We start from the raw sequence: 23359 nt of genomic DNA, 5'->3' as shown, positions 1-23359 counted from the left end.
ACTATCAAACTCTTAGAGGAAAACATAGGCAGAACACTCTATGACAGAAATCACAGCAAGATCCTTTTTGACCCACCTCCTAGAGAAATGGAAATAAAAACAAAAATAAACAAATGGGACCTAATGAAACTTAAGAACTTCTTCACAGCAAAGGAAACCATAAACAAGACTAGAAGACAACCCTCAGAATGGGAGAAAATATTTGCAAATAAAGCAACTGACAAAGGATTGATCTCCAAAATTTACAAGCAGGTCATGCAGCTCAATATCAATGAAACAAACAACCCAATCCAAAAATGGGCAGAAGACCTAAATAGACATTTCTTCAAAGAAGATAGACAGATTGCCAACAAACACATGAAAGGATGCTCAACATCACCAATCATTAGAGAAATGCAAATCAAAACTACAATGAGGTATCACCTCACAGCAGTCAGAATGGCCATCATCAAAAAGTCTACAAACAATAAATGCTGGAGAGGGTGTGGAAAAAAGGGAAACCTCTTGCCTTGTTGGTGGGAATGTAAATTGATACAGCCACTATGTAGAACACTATGGAGGTTCCTTAAAAAACTAAAAATAGAACTACCATGTGACCCAGCATACGGGGCATATACCCTGAGAAAACTATAATTCAGAAAGAGTCATGTAGCACAATGTTCATTGCAGCTCTATTTACAATAGCCAGGATACGGATACAACCTAAGTGTCCATCAACAGCTGAATGGATAAAGAAGATATGGCAAATATATACAATGGAATATTACTCAGCCATAAGGAGAAACGAAATCGAGTTTTTTGTAGTGAGGTGGATGGACCTAGAGTCTGTCATACAGAGTGAAGTAAGTCAGAAAGAGAAAAACAAATACCGTATGCTAACACATATATATGGAATCTAAGAAAAAAATGATTCTGATGAACCTAAGGGTAGGACAGGAATAAAGATGAAGATGTAGAGAATGGACTTGAGGACATGGAGCATGGGAAGGGTAAGCTGGGACAAAGTGAGAGAGTGGAATGGACATATATACGCTACCAAATGTAAAATAGCTAGCTAGTGGGAAGCAGCCGCATAGCGCAGGGATATCTGCTTGGTGCTTTGTGCCCACCTAGAGTGGTGGGATAGGGAGTGTGGGAGGGAGATGCAAGAGGGAGGAAATATGGGGAGACATGTATATGTATAACTGATTCTCTTTCTTATACAGCAGAAACTAACACACCAATGTAAAGCAATTATACTCTAATAAAGATGTTAAAAAAAATTAATACACGGAAATCTGTTGCATTTCTATAAACAATGAAATTTCAGAAAGAGAAATTAAAGAAACAATCCCGTTTACCATAGCATAAAAAAGAATAAAATCCCTAGGAATAAACCTACCTAAAGAGGCAAAAAAACTGTACTCTGAAAACTATTAGATACTGCTGAAACGAATCAAAGATGACACAAACAGATGGACAGATATACCGTGTTCTTGGAGTGGAAGAATCAGTATTGTCAAAATGCCTATACTACCCAAGGCAATCTACAGATTCAGTGCAATCCCTATCAATTTACCAATGGCATTTTTCACAGAACTAGAACAAAAAATTTTAAAATTTGTATGGAAAACAAAAATACCCCAAATAACCAAAGCAATCTTGAGAAAGAAAAACAGAGCTGGAGGAATCAGGCTACCTGACTTCAGACTATACTACAAAGCTACAGTAATCAAAACGTGGTATGGGAACAAAAACAGACATATAGATCAATGGAATAGGATAGAAAGGCCAAAAATAAACCCACACACCTTTTGTCAGTTAATCTATGACAAAGGAGGCAAGAGTATACAGTGGAGAAAAGTTAGTCTCTTCAATAAGTGGTGCTGGGAAAATTGGACAGCGACATGTAAAAGAATGAACTCAGAACATTCTCTAACACTATACACAAAAATAAACTCAAAATGGATTACATACCTAAATGTATGACCAGATACTATAAAACTCCTAGAGGAAAACATAGGCAGAACACTCTTTTACGTAAATCACAGCAATATCTTTTTCAGTCCATCTCCTAGAGTAATGTAAATAAAAACAAATGGGACCTAAATAACTCAAAAGCTTTTGCACAGCAAAGGAAACCATAAACAAAACGAAAAGACAACCCTCAGAATGGGAGAAAATATTTGCAAATGATGCAACCAACAAGGGATTAATCTCTAAAATTTACAAGCAGCTCATGTGGCTCAACATCAAAAAAACAAATGACCCCTCAAAAAATGGTCAGAATACCTAAATAAACATTTCTCCAAAGATGACATACAGATGGCCATGAGGTACATGAAAAGATGCTCAACATGGCTAATTATTAGAGAAATGCAAATCAGAACTACAATGAGATATCACCTCACACCAGTCAGAATGGCCATCATCAAACAGTCTACAAATAATAAATGCTGGAGAGGGTGTGGAGAAAAGGGAACCCTCCTACACTGTTAGTGGGAATGTAAATTGGTATAGCCACTATGGAGAACAGTATGGAGGTTCCTTAAGAAACTAAAAATAGAGCTACAACATGATCCAGCAATCCTACTCCTGGGCATATATCCAGAGAAAAACATGGTTCAAAAGGATATATGCACCCCGATATTCATTGTAGCGCTGTTTACAATAGCCAAGACAGGGAAGCTACCTAAATGTCCATCAACAGATGAATGGATAAAGAAGATGTGGTACATATGTACAATGGAATATTAGCCATTAAAAAAATAAAATAATGGCATTTGTAGCAACATGGATGGACCTGGAGATTACCATACTAAGTGAAGTAAGTCAGACAGAGAAAGACAAATATCATATTAGTCTCTTCAATAAGTGGTGCTGGGAAAATTGGACAGCGACATGTAAAAGAATGAACTCAGAACATTCTCTAACACTATACACAAAAATAAACTCAAAATGGATTACATACCTAAATGTATGACCAGATACTATAAAACTCCTAGAGGAAAACATAGGCAGAACACTCTTTTACGTAAATCACAGCAATATCTTTTTCAGTCCATCTCCTAGAGTAATGTAAATAAAAACAAATGGGACCTAAATAACTCAAAAGCTTTTGCACAGCAAAGGAAACCATAAACAAAACGAAAAGACAACCCTCAGAATGGGAGAAAATATTTGCAAATGATGCAACCAACAAGGGATTAATCTCTAAAATTTACAAGCAGCTCATGTGGCTCAACATCAAAAAAACAAATGACCCCTCAAAAAATGGTCAGAATACCTAAATAAACATTTCTCCAAAGATGACATACAGATGGCCATGAGGTACATGAAAAGATGCTCAACATGGCTAATTATTAGAGAAATGCAAATCAGAACTACAATGAGATATCACCTCACACCAGTCAGAATGGCCATCATCAAACAGTCTACAAATAATAAATGCTGGAGAGGGTGTGGAGAAAAGGGAACCCTCCTACACTGTTAGTGGGAATGTAAATTGGTATAGCCACTATGGAGAACAGTATGGAGGTTCCTTAAGAAACTAAAAATAGAGCTACAACATGATCCAGCAATCCTACTCCTGGGCATATATCCAGAGAAAAACATGGTTCAAAAGGATATATGCACCCCGATATTCATTGTAGCGCTGTTTACAATAGCCAAGACAGGGAAGCTACCTAAATGTCCATCAACAGATGAATGGATAAAGAAGATGTGGTACATATGTACAATGGAATATTAGCCATTAAAAAAATAAAATAATGGCATTTGTAGCAACATGGATGGACCTGGAGATTACCATACTAAGTGAAGTAAGTCAGACAGAGAAAGACAAATATCATATGATATCGCTTATATGTGGATTCTAACAAAACCCGAAACAATTGAAGTTATTTACAAAATAGAAACAGACTCACAAACTTAGAGAACAACCTTATGGTTATCATAGTGGAAGGGTAGGGGGAAGGGATAGATTGGGAGTTTGGGATTGACATGTACACACTGCTATATTTAAAATAGATATTCCCTAACACCATACACAAAAATAAACTCAAAATGGATTAAAGACCTAAATGTGACTGGACAATATAAAACTCTTGGAGGAAAATTAGGAAGAACACTCTTTGACATAAATTACGGCAAGATCTTTTTTGGCCCACCTCCTAGAGTAATGAAAATAAAAACAAAAATATACAAATGGGGCCTAATGAAACTTAAAAGCTTTTTCCAAGCAAAGGAAACCATAGACAAGTCCAAAAGACAACCCTCAGAATGGGAGAAAATATTTGCAAATGAAGCAACTGACAAGGGATTAATCTCCAAAATATACAAACAGCTCATGCAGCTCAATATCAAAAAACGAGCAACCCAATCAAAAAATGAGAGGAAGACCCAAACAGACATTTCTCCAAAGAAGACATACAGATGACCAAGAGGCACATGAAAAAGATGCTCAATATCACTAATTATTAGAGAAATGCTAATCAAAACTACAATGAGGTATCACCTCACATTGGTCAGAATTGCCATCATCAAAAAAATCTACAAACAATAAGTGCTGGAGAGGGTGTGGAGAAAAGGGAACCCCCTTGCACTATTGGTGGGAAAGTAAATTGATAGAGCCACTATGGAGAACAGTGGAGGTTGCTTAAAAACTAAAAATAGAACTACCATGTGACCCAGCAATCCCACTACTGGGCATATACCCTGAGAAAGCCATAATTTAAAAAGACACAAGCACCCCAGTGTTTATTGTAGCACTATTTATAATAGCCAGGACATGAAAGCAACCTAAATGTCCATCGATAGATGAATGGATAAAGAAGATGTTGTATATATATATACGATGGAATATTACTCAACCGTAAAAAGGAATGAAATTGGGTCATTTGCAGAGACGTGGATGGACCTAGAGACTGTCATACAGAGTGAAGTAAGTCAGAAAAAGAAAAACAAATATTGTATATTAATGCATATATGTGGAATCTAGAAAGATGGTGCAGATGAACCTATTTGCAAAGCAGAAATAGAGACCCAGCTGTACAGAAGAAATGTATGGACACCAGGGTGAAATGAATTGGGAGACTGGGATTGACATACATACACTAATATGTATAAAGTAGATAACTAATGAGAACCTGCTGTGTAGCACAGGGAACTCTACTCAATGCTCTGTGATATCCTAAATGGGAAGGAAATCCAAAAAAGAGAGGATATATGTATACATATCGCTGATTCACTTCACTGTACAGCAGAAATTAACACAACATTGTAAAGCAACTATACCCCAATTAAAAAAAAAAAGGTAACCAACAAGGACCTGCTATATAGCACAGGGAACTGTGCTCAATACTCTGTAATAACCTAAATGGGAAAAGAATTTGAAAAAGAACAGATATATGTATATGTATAACTGAATCACTTTGCTGTACATCTGAAACTAACACAGCATTGTTAATCAACTATACTACAATATAAAATTTTTTAAATTCACAAATTTTAGTATTTGAGAATGTACCAGATTTTTAAAGCAAAAAGGCACAACTGCATCTGTGAAGTTAAAGATGAAATAGTCAATTACATGTTCAAGTTCGCATACTCAACACACACACAACACACAAATGTGCATAGTGTGTGGATACATTTTGTGGGTATAGGAGATTTGAATGTGAAACAGAAAAGCTTAACAAGTCTATTGGCTACCATTTAACGAGTTGTACTTTGCTGCATTCTAGACATTAGGTGTTTGATAGGGCTTTGTGATGGACCAGCAGGAACAAGTTGCCAATGCTTCTATTGGGTAATTGGAGTAACTGTCCTTTCATTTTTAATTTCATGCTGTAAATTTATAATATTGGGAGTATTAAATTACCTCATCTCTAAATTGGGGATAATAAAAGTATTGCCTCATGGGTTGATTCTGAATAGTAAAAGAGTTTATCTAGCACATAGTAAATGCCACTCTGCTTCTGTGCTTTGAGTATTGCTGTTAAAAGCTGTCTACCCCCAATTAACACCAAATCTAAGGAATACGTACTGTGGGGATCCTGATGAAGGACACTTGTCAGGGTGAAGATGATTTTTGCATTGCAGATCAACATGATGAGAAGAGGGATGATGAAGAGGCAGGCAAAGGTGAAAAAGTTATAAAAGGCTTGATGCCACCATTGTGGAAAACTGCAGTGTGTTACACATTGAGAGAAACCTTCTGTCTGTCCAGAGTCATCTGCTAAATGGATCATCCTGAAGATGTATAACTGTATGAGAAAATATTTTAAAAAGTGATGTTGCTTATTTTCAAACAGTATTTGCAAGTTTTCTTGAAAGTTTTCTCTTCTGTATTCTGCTAACCTTCTAACATGTTGTTGCCCAAAGCAACTGCTAAGCATCTTGATATTCTTTTGGCATTTCTATAAAAATTTATAAGTGGATTTTTACTTAAAATATGTTTGGGTAATGTGAATGGATCTGTAGGATTTTGGATTTCTTTTGCAGTTATTTCAACCTTGCAGCACAATCATCAACCAAAGATTTAAACCTTGTTTGTATTTCAATTTCAGATGCTATTATGCTGAGTAAACTTTTTGCAAGTGATTTTGCAAGTGATTTTATTGTTATATCCTCAGCACATAAAACTGTGTCTGGTATTTAGAATATACCCTCAAAATACAAATTTAAATTTTATTTTTGAGACACAAAATCTCATTAAAATGGTCATAAAACATGAACAGTTCACAGAAAAGATATAACAGTGGCCCTTAAGCATATGAAAAGACGTTCAACCTCACTTATGAGAGCATTGCCAACCAATTAAGGCTACAATGATATGCCATCTTCTACTATCAAGATTGGCAAAATTAAAAAAAAAATAGTAGCACACTTTCATGGCAAGGCTGTAGGGAAACAGGGACTCATACATTGCTAATGGGCATGCAAATAGGTACAACCATTGAGGGGAATTTGGCAATAACTAGCATAACTACATATGCATTTACCTTTGACTCAGCAATCTGACATTCAGGAATTTACCCTGAAGATACACCCCTACTTCCATTATATGAAAATACATATGCACAAGATTATCCATTGATGCATTGCTTATAATTGAAAAACATTGAAAATAATCTAAATAACAATTCATTGAATAGTAACTGAATAAACTACAGTTGGCCACACAATGGGGTGCTGTACAATTGTAAAAAAAAGAGTAAGGGTAATTTATGTGTGTGTGTGTGTGTGTGTGTGTGTGTGTGTGTGTGTGTGCATGTGTACACGTAAATACATTTATTCCAGCTCTGCCTGTGGAGAGAGCCTAGGAATAATGACATCCGAGTAGCAATGAGCACACCCAGCACTGCAGCGTCCAGATCTTGTTTTCTAAGTATCATTCTCTACCAAAAGGAACCAGACCTAACTGGAGAAATGGGTAATCCCAAGGCTGGGGAAAGCAAAGTACAATATGTCCTTGGAACAGGTGTTGTGCTGAAAAGTCAGAAAATGTCCAGAGAATGATGGAGCATATGAAAAATGTTCAGGCACCAGCTTGAAAAAGCTTCAGTTGGCCAAATCTGGGATAGTTTAAGCATGAAAACAAACACTGATAGAAAAGAATGATAAACTATCGAATAAAGAAAGAAACCATGACTCCATGCTGATATAAATTACAAATCAACAATGACAAATAAATGGGGAGAGGAAAAAGCTCTTTACTGTAGAAAGTCAATGAATAAATGTAAAAGGTATAGTGGAAGTAGTGATTACCATTTTGTAATCAGTCTAATAATAATTGATTCAGGCAAGAATCACCAATGGATGGTAAAAATATGGGTGTAAGTTTGAGGAGAGTAGTTTATTTATATCATCTCAAAGTATCTACCTGCAGGATACATGTCATTATAACGTTATTATAAAATAATAACTTTACTAGTCGAGAAATAAGCAAACAATTAACATTGCCAATAATGGGACCAATCGACAACTTCTGCTTCCTTCTAGAAGATGCTGCGAAGAAAGTGTCACCTCTTAGGTATTTTTTGATAATAGTGTGTGGATGAAGAATGTCACCTTCCATATCAGTAAACAAAGGATGTTGTGGCCATCAAGCCATAGCCCCTACAGCCACCCCCGACTGTGCACACTGAGGGGATTCAGGATGGAAAAAGGCAGGATACTGGCTCTAGATAGTTAAGGTGCATTTCAAAGGGATGATTTCAATAAGTCTGGACTCTTGCACCTTCCCATACTTAGAAAAGCGCTAAATTCATTAACTTGAGATGTATCATTTTTCTTTAATTAACAATAATCTTTTGATGTTCCGACTACCTGGTTTTTGTTGCAAAAAACCCTATACATCCTAGCTCCTCCCTTGCTTCTTGGGAACAGTCCCTCAGACTTATCTGAGAGGCTGTCTTCCGGGCTTATGTCCTCAGAAAATCTGCTGAGTAAAACAATTCTCAACTTTTAGGTTGTACTTTTTTTCAGTCGACAAGTGCATAACCTGAATCTACCCACGAGCAAACATCAGACAAACTCAAATTGAGGGGCATTCTACAAAATAATTGGCCTGCACTCTTCAAAAATGTCAGCATCGTGAAATTCAAAGGAAGACCAAGGAATGGCTCCAGTTTAAAGGAGACTAAAAAGACATGGCAACTGAATCCCTCGCATAATCTTGGTTTTGCTAAAAGGGATATTACTGAGACAGCGAATGAGATATGGATAAGGTATATAGATAAAAAATAGCACTGTATTAATGGTAATTTCCTGATTTTGATAATTAGTACTGTGGTTATGTGCTAGAAAAAACACAATGAAGTATTGAAAGGGACATCATGTCTGAACTTACTTTTAAACAAGCCAGAAAAAAATGTATACAAGAGAGAGAATAAGGCAAATAAACAAATGTAGTAAAATGTTAATATTTGAGGAATCCAAGGGAAAGGTATCCTAGAAATCTTTGTATGATTCTTGCAACCTTTCTCTAAGTGTGAAATTATGTTAAAAAAAGAACAAGTTGAGTTAACTATTAAGGAAACGTTGCAAGTGGTTTTCAAAAACAGGTTCTAGTGCACATTTATTTATCCTTTCCCCATCCGTCAAGCACATTTCTTACTTAGTCATTTCCAAGATTTTCTACTGAAAAACTTCATTTTACCATGAAACATTATTAAAATGAAAAGAGTGCCCAAGCACTTTAAAACTGATAGCAAGTTAATTCAAGCAAAAATGTTACAGGATTTTTTCTTTTAAGCAAATGAGGGAGAGTATACATTTTCATTAGCTGTTGATTAAATTGATTAAATTAGTAAATTTAAATTACATTTAATTAACTTAATAGGCCCAGAATTTCTTTCCTTTTTGGGAGGGGTGGAGTGGGAGTAGATTATGCCTTTAAAAAAATACTGTTTTTCCTCTTTGCTTGTAGAGTAGAAAAATTTTATTAAATGTAAAATATAAATATAATAAAATATATACAAATGTAATAAAATGTAAGTAAGTATAATACAAAATATAAACCTATTTCTTTTATTTGTAGTTAAAATGTTGATTTTCAGTTTCAGATCTTTTCAGCGTCAAGGGCAAAAATGAATTTTAATATCAATCCACTAGAGGGCGCCAATGATCATATTATCTATCTTAAAGTCGAAAAGACATACATTTAGCTAATTCTATTTTATGATCCAGACCAACTTTTTCCACATTACAAAGTGACCCTTTCAGTTTTTCCATACTTCTTTGCAAACTGACCTTATTTAAAGTTCAGTTTGAATTTGACTCAACAGGTGTTGTGAGTTGAAATTCCTGGAAGGGTTCCTTCGCATAGAATCCGAGAGTCCTATATTTATTAAAAATCTTTTCCTCTCTACCTCCCCAATCAGCCTTGGAACCAGATGACCCGAATTTGATTTTATGCTCTGCACTGGGTCACATTTTCACTTTAATATTTCATGTTTTTAAGTTATAACAATGAAACTTTCAATAAAATTGACTTTATAGTACTATGATTTGAATTTGGTTGTCATCTTTATTTATGTAACAAATGCTAGTTTTTAAAGCAGCTCCTTGGTCAAAAAACTATACTTGGCACACTCTGTCGTAAAAGATGAACTACATATATCCTGCCATCAGGGAATTAAATTTTTGGTAGGGGAGATGTAGCATGTATGTGACACCTGTAATACAAGATAGACTGTGATAAGTTCCAAAGGAGAGGTATAGTGTTATGAAAATTCGGAATCTTACTTGCCCATAAATTAATTTGTTTTAGGCTTGGTTCCGTTTATTTGCAGCTCCAAGGCCATGTTCATTTGAATGATTAAGATAAGGATCCACTTTACTTCCTGTGGTTCTTTTGTCCTTGGATCATATTTTTAAAATTTCTTTATGTTTCTTTACTCTCATGCCTGGCCCCAGTTCTCATCAGTGTTTGCTTTATTTTGCCCTCAACAATAGCAATCTGTTTTCCATATTTACAGTCCTTGCAGATGCTGTTCCTCATAGCATATTATTTTTAACCTTCACCTTACCCACACTAGTGACAACATGACCTAATCTTTTCCAAAGGTGATTAACTTTAGATGATGTGCTTCAGGTTCCTCTCATCTATAAAAGGGAGATATTAATAGTATCTGCCTCTAGGAGCTGTCATGACAATTAACAAGTGAATACTTGCACTTAGAGTAGTGCCTGGCACACAACACTATGTAAATTATAATCATTATTAAAATAAAAAGAGGCACACAACTTACAAATATGTATCATATATATATGATATATATATGTGTGTGTGTGTGTCTGTGTTTTTTTGGCCATGCCATGGGGCATGCGAGATCTTAGTTCCCTGACCAGGGATTGAACCTGTGCCCCCTGCATTGGGAACACGGAGTCTTAACTACTGGACTGCCAGGGAAATCCCTGTGATATCTCTCTCTCTCTCTCTCTCTTCTTTTTTTTTTTATAATTTGTAAGAGTCTTTTTTAAAATTTATTTATTTATTTATTTTTGTCTGCTTTGGGTTTTCGTTGCTGCGCACAGGCTTTTCTCTAGCTGTCGCGAGCGGGGGCTACTCTTTGTTGTGGTGTGCAGGTTTCTAATTGCGGTGGCTTCTCTTGTTGCAGAGCGTGGGCTCTAGGTGCACTGGCTTCAGTAGTTGTGGCACATAGGCTTAGTTGCTCCGTGGCATGTAGGATCTTCCTGGACCAGGGATCGGACCTTGTCCCCTGCATCAACAGGCGGGTTCTTAACCACTGCACCACCAGGGAAGTCCGTCCCTCTGATATCTCTTAACTATCTATTCTCACCTTAAGATTTTCCTGTCTTTTTCTTCTTCAGCCTCCTACAGGAAGAAAGAAAATAGACAATATTGTATAGTACGATATATTGTAGTCATTAAAAACTCTGGGTATGGAGCTAACTGGATGTACTGACACCTCCACTTACTAGATGGTAATCTTGGCCATGTTACATGGCATTCATAATCTTAGTTTATTCATGAATAAAATAAAGATACTAATTGTATCTAATTTATATGGTTATTGGGAGCCTTACATGAAGTAATGAACACAGAAGGGAGTTCCCTGGTGGCCTAGTGGTTAGGATTCTGTGCTTTCACTGCTGCGGCCTGGGTTCAATCCCTGCTCAGGGAGCTGGGACCCCTCAAGCTGTGCAGCATGGTTGAAAAAAACAAGACAAAATAAAAACACAGTACAGAAGAGGGACTTCCCTGGTGGTCCAGTGGTTAAGACTCTGCACTCCCAATACAGGGAGCCCATGTTTGAACTAGATTCCGCATGCTGCAACTAAAAGATCCCTCATCCTGCATGCTGCAACTAAAGATCCCGCAGGTAGCAAAGAAGATCCCTCGTGCCTCAACTAAGACCTGGTGCAGCTAAATAAATAAATAAATAAATATTTAAAAACCCCCACAGAAGCATTTAGCACAATTCCTGGCACATATTTATGTACTGAATAACTATTATTTATCAAAATCATCATCATTATTGTTATTTTTGCTATTAGCATGCTATTACTATGTTCCAGTACTGTTTTGGGCATATTGTACACGTGTAACGAGTATTTATTGAATTTAAACTGCTTGTCAAGTTCAGAAGTGCATTCTAGCCCTGTAAATTCTGTGTGTAACAGGCAAGCCTCCACATTTATTCAGACCACATGTCTTCACACCAAAGAATAAAGGATTGCTCATATACAACAGACCCTCCAAATCTGTGGGTTCCACATCTGCAGATTCAACCAACTGCAGATGGTAAAATATTTGGAAAAAAAATTTCAGAAAGTTCCAAAAAAGCAAAACTTGAATTTGCCAAGCTCCAGCAACTATTTACATAACACTTACATTGTATTTAGAATTATTTACCTAGCATTTACATTGTATTAGGTATTATAAGTAATCTAGATTTAAAGTATATGGGAGGATGTGTGTACGTTACATGCAAATACTATGCCATTTTATATAAGGGACTTGAGCATCTGGGAAATTTATTATCGGCAGCCACGGGGTGGGGTGGGGGGAGAGGGAGCGTATCCAGGAACCAATCCCCCAGGACACTGAGGGATGACCATATCTTCCCTGCAGGCCTGGGTTACCTATAGAATTAAGCTGTCAACATGTAATTCACCCTAGTAACACAGATAAACTAATGATGTGAATTCTATCTGCAAATAATTTGCTGCTCTGGAGTTCTTGTGGTCTTAGGTGACTGTCATTGGAAACCTTATTATTTTTAATTAGATATGGACACATCTAATTCAGGAAATATTTTCTTAACATGCACTTACTAGCCTAACCATAGCCGGTTTTAAATCAGATATCCTTTCAGGTTCTGTTTGTTGCCTTGCCTCCCCTCCACTCCCCTCCTCTCCCCTGCCCTTCCCTTCCCTTGCTTTTCCATTCCTTTTCTTTCTCACCCTTCCTCCCTTTCTTCCTTTCTTATCCTGCTTTTAGATACAATACTTCCAAGACTTGAATCATTATGCTCTGGCATATAAAGCTTTCAGAGTGAGTAGGACAGCTTGGTGACTAGGGAGTATATTGGCCAAATTTACTTATCAGTCAGACTAAATGTCATAATTTGAGAAATATGAAGTAATCTTTATATAAGCGATTTTTTTTGCTGTTTCTTAAATAATTATTTAATTTTCATACTCATATTTCCCTATTATTTTTTTCTCCTGACTTCAAAAACCCTGTTATGAAGGAAGTAATGAAGATAGGAAAAGAGGAAGGAATGAACATTGAGTGTTTAAGTGTAAAGTCTTGTACTGGATGATTTTATATATCTTACTCGTTACAATTGAAAATTACAAAAGAATTGTAATTCTTTACAATTACCCTTTTAAACTTAGTTAACTAATTTACTCAGATAGCTGGTAAGAGACAGAATTGAGATCTGAAACCAGCTTTGTTTAAATCCAGTATCCATGCTATTTTGACTATCCCATTGCCTTTCAGACTTGCAACGGGATCTGAGGTCTTCAGAGACTATGACCAAGCAGAGAACTGGGGCTCCTTTATCCCTATTTGACCAGAGCAAGTCCACTTATATCTGTTTCATTTACTGAAGCTCCACATATAATTCCGTTTTAAAAGAAAATTCCATTACTAGCAAAAAGTATGACATTTTGGCCACACTATGCTAAAACTTCTGAAAATATATCCCCAAATCATCACAGAACTCTGAGGTTATTAGGAAGGTGGAAAAGCAAGGTGGTCAGTTTGAAATTTGGTCATTCTGAGCTCTAGCAAAATGTCATAAATTCTTAGATTCCTGGCAATGTGACAACTAGCTCGTTAGTTTATTTCTTTATTCAACTTAGGTATGAATTACTCAAGTGATAGAATATCAATATATGCACCAAAAGATGAAGATAAAAGTCATCCTTTCAATGTAAATTAGCCATGACAGGGTGCGCCTTTGTCAATGGGCTTCTCCGTGGAGCGTGGTGAAGCGTGAGGTGTACTCACTGTGTATCCCATGGTCTGGAAATAAAAAGCCCTCCCTACCTCTTGTCTTCCCCATCAAATACACATAACATTAGTCACAGGGTTGAAACCTCTTTTATTCAGAGAGAGAGCAGAGAGCTATAATAAAAAGATAAACTGGACTTAGTGAAAAGACAGGAGTCCAACAGGCCAAGTGGCATTGGGCAAACAATGAATCCCTTTAAACCAGTGCTTTTCAAACTGCGGGTTGTACCCATCAGTTGGTTGTAATCAACATTAAAAAATGAAATGGAACAGAGTAGAATATTTATTTTATGAAAACTTTTCTCAGTTGTAAGTGTGTGAGAGAGACAAAGTCTTTATGTAGTATGTATATCTTTCTGTTACTGTCAAAAATGTTTGAAGGACATTGCTTTCAAAGGTTCTTTTTGTATGTTCTCTTATATGTGAATTGGGGACAATAACACAGCTTTTATGTACCTCACAGAGTCAATGTAAATACCAAATAAGATTATGACTGTGCGGTTTTTCAGGAAACTTCAACAAAGTGCTTTATAAATTTAAAGTGTTGCTGAAATCAAAAATGGGTCATTTGTTTTACAAAATGAAAGAGTACTACCATTTTCTGTGGCCCACATTCGCACAAATCTCTCAGGTAGAGTAATGTATTTGAGCTCAGGCTATTACATGAAATTCCTAAACAATTCGAAATTAATTTCATATTTTCTTTTCATTATATCAAGACAGATAAGTATTTGGCATTTTCTTTCTGTTATTGCTGTGATAGACTTAGATGAAAATAATTGAATTAATTCATCAATATTTATTTATAGTCTCTGGGAGAGTCCTTTAAAAGAAAGTGAAATTCTGGGTTTGTGTTTGTTATTATCACAAATTGACTTATTTAGACTTTTGTTTAGACTTCCAAATGCATCAATATCCCAAATTACCAAATGCTTTCCAAATAGCTCTTTTACTAGCCTGCCTTCTCTCCCCCTTCAAACAAATAGACAGGCAGGCAAACAAACAAACCCTTCTGTTCCCAACCTACCTGTCTATTCTAATGGTTTTTAAACTCCTTGGCTAAAAATATTGGAACTTTATTTTACTTTGGTCTATTACTAACCCCCCTAAATCCAATTTGTTGCCAAGATTTGTTTTTTTGGTTGAAACATCCCTCATAAATACTATCAACCTCCTCTAACACCATCCTAGCCTCCAACCTAATCACCTCATCACCAGATGACCTGAAAAGACTTCTTTGCCTCTCTCCACCCTATTTGGTTTATGTAATTTTCTCAAAACATTTTTGTTAAAAATCATTTTATAATGTACAACATGATGGCTACAGTTAACACTGATGTTTGATGTATAGAAAAGTTGTTGAGAGTAAATCCTAAGCATTCTCATCACAAGGAGAAAAAAATTTTTTTTTCTTTTCTTTTTACTGTATCAATATGAGATGTTGGATGTTAGCGGAACCTATTGTGGTAATCATTTCACAATATATGTAAATCAAACTATCATGCTGTACCCCTTAAATTTATACAATGATGTATATCAATTATTTCTCAATAAAACTGGAAATAAGAAAATAAAACCAAAAATAAATTTTACTCCTTGCACAGGACTCATGAAGGCTATATGGCTTCTGCATTATTTTCAGAATTTCCCGTGGATATTGGTGCCTTCTGTTATATACATCCATTCCACCCCCAATGATTGATTCATGTATCCAAACTTTTTTTTTCTTTCTTTCTTTCTTTTTTTTTTTTTTTGTAAAAGGTGAAAGGTCTACTTGATCTGGAGAGAAACGGGAGTATCCAAACATTTAAAATTTCTATTTTTGTTGGGTATCTCATTGTGTACTGTGAATATGAAGTTGAACATAAGTCTTCACTGTTGTAAGAGCAAATACTATAATGTCAAAGACAAACAAATACATAATCATAATGTTTTCTGACAAAGAAATAATGTGCCATGAGGTCAAAGGAAAGACAGCAACCACCAAATCTAATTTCCTGCTACTCTCAACTCTCAGTCTTTCACTTCAGCCAAACAAGTCTCCTATGAAAATTAATCACTTTTCAACCTTTGCTGAGAAATATATGTGATCCTTGGCTTACTTTTTCCATCCAAAAATCATTCCTCTTTAAAAACTCTGTTCATCCTTCTTTTACCCTAAAACCTTCCTTTACCATTTCAACTCTTGTTCATCTCTCTCTCTCTTCTTACACTTCTAGTATGTTTAAAAACTTTTTGGTACATAGTTATATTCATTTTATGTAAGTTTTGTCTCTACAACTGAATGACACTTTCTTTGAGGGCTGTTTCTTTGTTTCATCAGTACCAGCTCAGCGTTAGGAACCTAACTTCTGTTTATCTTTTCTAAGAAAACTGGACAATACACAGCACTCCTACTTTAAAGAAGTAAAATGGAAAATTTCAGAGCATAAGCCTTTGCTAAGCAACCTCATTTTAAGTGACATATTTGCTAAACTAATTCTTGTATATGCAGTCACTGTGAGAATAATTGTAATATGCTTTTTTCCAGGGAAATTAAAGCATTTTGGTTTTTCCCATTTCTTCTTCAATAAAACACACACTGATATACAAAAAATGCTAAGGGAGGAATTGGTGGGAGAATTTAGATATCTAGCTTTCTAGTGCAAGAAAATGCACTAGAAAGAATGAAAAAAATTTTTTAAGGGTTACAAATATTCAGATTTTATTATAAATAAAATACTATTTTTTTAAACATAAAAAATGCCAAGTGTTGCATTTTATTTACTACCCTGGAGATCAAGACTGTAGATTTTAAGGCAAACAGCTAAAGTGAAGGCACATGGAAAAGGGCCACAGTTGGAATTAAAAGGGAAAATTTCAGGGAATAGCTATGTATGTTCCCTGTGACACCCAGCATTCTGCCGCAGCCACCTTGTCAATTTTATTAATAAAATACAGATAACTAGAACTATACAATAAAATAATGGCTATATTGCAGGAGTGTAATTAAGGTATCATCTTATAAATAACTTTTATTTTAAAAATAAAATTCTGCTTATGTGTCCTGGCTATTGTAAATAGAGCTGCAATGAACATTGTGGTACATGACTCTTTTTGAATTATGGCTTTCTCAGGGTATATGCCCAGTAGTGGGATTGCTGGGTCTTATGGTAGTTCTGTTTTTAGTTTTTTCAGGAACCTTCAAACTGTTCTCCATAGTGGCTGTATCAATTTACCTTCTCACCAAATGTGCAAGAGGGTTCCCTTTTCTCCACACCCTCTCCAGTATTTATTGTTTGTAGATTTTTTGATGATGGCCATTCTGACCGGTGTGAGATTATATCTCATTGTAGTTTTGATTTGCATTTCTCTAATGATTAATGATGTTAAGCATTCTTTCATGTGTTTGTTGGCAATCTGTATATCTTATTTGAAGAAATGTCTGTTTAGGTCTTCTGCCCATTTTTGGATTGGGTTGTTTGTTTTATTGATATTGAGCTGCATGAGCTGCTCATAAAGTTTGGAGATTAATCCTTTGTCAGTTGCTTCATTTGCAAATATTTTCCCCCATTCTGAGGGTTGTCTTTTCATCTTGTTTATGGTTTCCTTTGCTGTGCAAAAGCTTTTAAGTTTCATTAGGTCCCATTTGTTTATTATTGTTTTTATTTCCATTTCTCTAGTATATATGGACATATATACACTACCAAATGTAAAATAGATAGCTAGTGGGAAGCAGCCGCATAGCACAGGGAGATCAGCTTGGTGCTTTGTGACCACCTAGAGGGGTGGGATAGGGAGGGTGGGAGGGAGGGAGACGCAAGAGGGAAGAGAGGATATATGTATGGGGATATATATGGGGATATATGTATATGTATAACAGATTTACTTTGTTATAAAGCAGAAACTAACACACCATTGTAAAGCAATTATACTCCAATAAAAATGTTTAAAAAATTAAAATAAAAATAAAATTCTGTTTAAAAATATACCACACAGATGGAAAAGGAGAAAAGAAACAACAACAACAACAAATCCCCAAAATTTCACTGTGGCCTAAGACTTACTGGAGTGAACCTGACCCATAGGCTAGATGGAAAACTACCTTAACAGTCTATCTTCAGTCCTTTTCCTGCAACCTTGACCAAAACATCTGTTAGGATGCGGCCACTTAACAAGAGGAACTAGCTAGGAAACACTGATGTGAACACTTAGCAAGAAAGAGCCACGCTTCCTGTTATAAAAGAGGCCTGAGAGGAGGAACGGAGTGGAAGCTTAGGAGGATGCCAGGTCAAAACACTGGTAAGTCAAATCTGGGATGCAAGGAGGAGATGGAAAGGGGAAGAACTAGGTTAGACCACCTCTCCCTCTCTGCCTTTCCGCAGCACAGTCCCTGATGCCCTACAAGTACTCAGTAATTATGCAGCCCCTCATCAGAATGATCCATCCAGCTCAAACAATTGCCAGAAGGTTTTAATGTCTTGCACTATTTAGTGAGTCCTGTGTGACAGTTTTTGTTTGTTTTTTGTTTTTATGCAACCTGGCCAGTTTAGAATGTCTAGATAAATTTCCATTTGTAGTGACAAGTTTTTGGAGAATCACAGTAAACTCTGACTTTACTTCTTGACACATCCTTGTACCCTGGGTTCACCATAGAGTACATTTACAAGCATAGAGACAACTTGTTCATCTGTTATTAAAGGATCTTTGCCATTTTCAAGAATGTGTCCTTTTCTTCAGAGATCTGACTGTTGAAGAGGCAGATTCTGAAGGTCAAATCAACCAGGTTGCCTCTGATGAAGACATTCTGGAGAGATATCTTCTTTCTATAGGAGAGGGCCTTGCCTGAACCAACAGTCTTATAGTTTTGCTAACAGCCTGTTACAGTCTAGCCTACCTCCAGAAAAGCTCAAGTCAACCTCAGGGAAATGTTCAAATTTCCAAAAGTCTGAGATTTCCCACATTTCCTCTTTATTCAATCCCACATACCTGCAAACTGCAGAAAAACATACTAATCAAGGATAGTTCTCTCTAAGTTGCAATGACAGAAGACTCAAGCCCCAAATAAAACAAGTTATACGTACTTTCTACCTATGCAAATTTCATTGTTCCTAAAGATTCTCTCAATTTACCATGTCAACCTGAGTGAAAGGAAAAGTAGATGGAAGAATAGAATGGGGATGAGGTCAAATTTGAGAATAGCTACATTTTCAGGGAGCATTTACTAGGTACCAGAGATTATGATAGACACTTTAACACACTATTCATTTAATCATCACAAAAGGTGCATAAAGTAGGCATTACCTCCACTTTATAAGTGAAGGAACTGAAACCCAGAGGGATTAAGACATTTGCCCAAGGTAACAGAGCAGAGCCAGGATTAAATTCCACACTCTGACTTCCAGAACCCAAGCTCTTAGAGATAATACAATACTGCCTTTGACAAGACCTTCATTCAAATTTATATAGGAAATCTGTGATCTCCATGTTCTAAAAAGTTTATGATACTGGTTTACCTGTGGTCCAGCAAAGATGCTACTGAGGAGCCAGGCCAAGCCAATCATGAGCTGTCCGAGCTTGTCGTTGCTTTTCACAGCTAGGGGCCTCGTGATGGCCAGGGAGCGGTCCAGGCTGATCACCACCATCACGAATGCGGGGGCGTACATGGAGAAAAGCTTCAGATAGCTGAGGACTTTGCAGAGGAGTTCTCCAGCATACCATTGCACAGTAATGTTCCACATTCCATCCAGTGGCATGACAATCAGAGTCTCCAACAGGTTGGCTAAGGTCAAATGTTTTAAAAGCACTTTCATTCTTGAGAGTTTTTTCCCTTTCTCTTTCCTTTGAGTCCACTTCTGAAGTTTCAACAAGAAAGAAGCATTGAAAGTTGTGGAGAGTAGAAAAAGGAAGAAAGTAACTGTCACTCGAATCTTTCCAGATAAGGTCAGTGTGGGGAGGTTGCCCTGTGTCAGCGGGATACTGCTGTTGATTGCTGAGCAGTGATTTTGATTCTGTTCAGGAGAGGCGCTGTTTGCCATCCTTCACAGCTGATCTAGCTTCAAAACTTGTGTTTCTGGCACTTCTGATGTTTTAATTGTAATTGCACTCAAAGTGCTGTTTTATTTCAGCCTTCTTTGAAGAGAAACATCACGAGTTTATATTGATGTCAAATTTTGTCCCTGAGATACTTTATATTTAAAGTGAAAGATCAAGGTGAACTTGTTTTGTGCGCTTATAATCCAACAGAGTGCTAAAGCGAGCAAACACTTTCTGAGGGCCAAATGTAACTGTAGTATCTCAGCAGATGGCCTGGTTTCCACAACATTTTTCTTAAGTGAAGAAGGACGTTTGAAACTTAATTTTATATTTAAAATTCACTTATGATACTGTTCAAATAACTCTAATGAAGAGATTTTCTAAAAACTATTACATGTCAACAGATGCAAAATGAAAAAGAAGAAAAATACTAAAAAAAGAACTTGATCCAGTTAAAATTTGTTGTTTTAAGAAACTAATATATTTCTCAAAAACATTTGTTTTCTTTTCAATCACACACTGCTGAGCATTCAAACACTAGATACATAGATTTATTTAAAACGATCCTCCACGAAACGCCAAATTAATACCTTAACAGTTAGAATCAATTTGATCTGCTATAAATTGGGCTGCATTCAAATTTACCAATCAGTCTTAACAGTCAGATTATCCATGCTTAAGTTAGAGTAAAATCATTAACTATTTTTTCTGTTATTGCCTTGATTTCATAATTGTCTAAATATTGTACCTGCCATTATTGTACATATTGCATAAGGTGACTAGGTATTGGAGAGAATACTGTATAAATGCTGTAACCACATCTATGTATGTTTATATATAATATGAATATTTGTTTATATCCCTTTATATGCAATCTGATTGTTTCACATTAGGGTCACTTAGAAACTTTCTCTGTGTTGTTGCTTTAACTTTCATGATGAGTGCTTAATGATGTTGTTTACTAATACTGGTATGACTTAGATTGGAATTTATCAAATCACCAGCTTGATTTGTCTATGTCAACTAGTTTGCTTCTGTGGCAGCCAAAGAAGGAATAATGTTAAGAATAAAGGTAGCTATTTTAATTTAAATGGTCCATTCTTGTTGGTTCATTTATTTGTTCTGTCTTATATTCATTTATTTAATAAATAATTACTAAATACCTGCTATATATACTCTCTTGGCCTTAGCAGGTGATTAAAACGTGAATATGGCATCATCCAGGCCCTGAGGGAACCTATTTGGTAAAGATTAGACAAGGGTACTGGATTTACCTTATGTGCCTCCTCAGTTCCTGCTGTGCTGGCTCCTGGGTCTTGAGCAGCTTAGACCAGTTGCTTACCTGCGTTCCCCTTTGGTTGTCACCACATGCCCAGAAATACTGGCTTTTCTCACTACTTCTAGACTTGGATGAAATATTATACTGCAGGACATGAAATCTGGCTTCGTAAGTGCCTTTCTGAAGGATCGAGAAATATTTTCGAATGGATTATTTTGGTCCTAAATAAACTACTTTAGAAAAATTAGTGGGAGGAATAGATGAGTCAGAAATCAAGAGGCATGTGTTTTTTAGAAAAATGTAACAATGCATTTTTAAGCAGAAATATAGCATAAGTATACAATTCATGCTACTCATTATTTGTGGTAATTCTGTTCTACAGAGTTGCCATGAATTCTGAGTTAGTGAATACTGAACCGTTGCTCCTAGTGAAGATACAGGGTTAGGTTTCTCCAAGCCAAAAACATCATTTGCATCATATAGATTCATTTGCCAATGTCTTTGTAAAACAAGCCCAAATTCATCAGTGTTGAACACCTGCTCCTCCACACACCCTTTTCCTGTATAACACAGAGCAGATATTTTAAAAATTCTGTAATATAATATTGTAAATCAACTATACTTCATTAAAAAATTCTTCCCAAGATGCGATGCCTGATTTGCAGAAATTGCCTCACCTGCAAGTGTGACATTTTTCACACTATATCACCTTTCATGATGTGCAAACCGGTTACCATAAGTTTCTTTGGCTTTCAGTCTCATAACAGTGCTGTCCACTCTACTTTAAAAAATCAGCCCTCATCTCATGAATCCACAAATTTCACCACTTGTGCAGGTTTTCTGTGGTTTCATCACAAACTATAGATTTCACCTTAGCACTCTCTGAAGCAGCCTCATGTACAGATCAGAAAATTTCCTCTTCCTTTTTCTGGGTGTATCATGGTTTTGAGTTATTGACATTGAACTCATGGGCAGAGCACTATAACTTTTGCCTGACAAGGCCCATATAACACATCCATTTTCTCCATAAGGCACATCACAGCCTTCTTGTGCTTAGGAACACTGGACAGGACTTCAGCACTATGCTTGGGGGGCCATTTTAACAGTGAAATCACCAACAAAAAGCACAAACATGGTACTATATATACCATGAAAAACGTGGTACTAAATATACCATGAAAAGGATGCTAGCTTGGAATATGAGAGGTGAAACAAGGAGGCAGAGCATTGCCTTTTTCATCCTTGGCTGGGAAATTGCACCATGAGCAACTCTAGTATTTCCCTATTCTGTGCATGTACATGCCTGGGAATAATCACAAAATCACTATGAATATGATTTGGGGGTTTGAAAGAAATTTTAGCAAATAGATATATTTGCAAATAATAAAGATCAACCATAAATAAGAATTGATGCCAAATAGAATAAAGAAAAATTAAAATTCCCACTAGAACTTCCAAATAATTTAAACTGTATTACAAATGAAAATGTTCATAACATTAAAAATAATAGTGTTTTAATCTAGAAGTTCACAATACATTAAAATATATTTGTTGAACTTGCAGCTATTTTGATTTTATATAGAATATTGAAGAAAGGCAATTTTTTTTCACATCTGATACTTGTGAACATAAATTTTGTACCTCCTGCATTAGCTATAGTAGGTTCCTTAAAATCAAACAGTCTTGATTATAACAGTTTATTATTCTGAAAAACTCAAAAGAGTTTGCATATATATCATGCCAGTTAATCTGATCAAGGCCATATGCTTGAGACAAAACAAAACAAGGTAATCATTGGATAGATTTTATAAATCTGAAAAGCTATTATATGTGGGTCAGCAACCTAAAGAATAAAGGAAAAAATGTTCATGGTAAAATCTGATTACACTGAGGTATATTTTGCCCTTGCCTTCTACATTTAGGGAAAGAAAAACTGATGCATAAAAGCTTCATTGTATCTTTCCTTTCTATTTCTTTCCCTTTCTCTTTCCAAGATTCAGCTTGTTTGAAACTTCTTCCAATATGTATTAGTCCATCAAAGTAAGAAAAAGGAAGTAAAGGAAGATAACAAAAGAAAGAAAGAAAGGAAG

At 36.0% G+C, this 23359-nt stretch overlaps 1 protein-coding gene across 1 annotated transcript in view; it reads right to left on the bottom strand.

Annotated features, from left to right (window-relative positions):
• GNRHR (gonadotropin releasing hormone receptor) overlaps positions 1-20038 on the bottom strand; it is a 49238-nt gene extending 29200 nt beyond the window's left edge. Inside the window, exons 1-2 of the mRNA XM_007108008.2 lie at positions 19471-20038; positions 6026-6245 (exon numbers count right to left, since the gene is read on the bottom strand). Coding sequence (XP_007108070.1) covers positions 6026-6245; positions 19471-19992 — 742 coding nt within the window. The 5' untranslated portion in view covers positions 19993-20038. The remainder of the gene's footprint in view (positions 1-6025; positions 6246-19470) is intronic.
• Between the last annotated feature and the right edge of the window lie 3321 nt (positions 20039-23359).

This window comes from Physeter macrocephalus, chromosome 7, assembly GCF_002837175.3.
Source record: "Physeter macrocephalus isolate SW-GA chromosome 7, ASM283717v5, whole genome shotgun sequence".
NCBI lineage: Eukaryota > Metazoa > Chordata > Mammalia > Artiodactyla > Physeteridae > Physeter > Physeter macrocephalus.
Note: the sequence above shows the minus strand (reverse complement) of the source record. Positions and strands in the feature narration are given on the sequence as shown.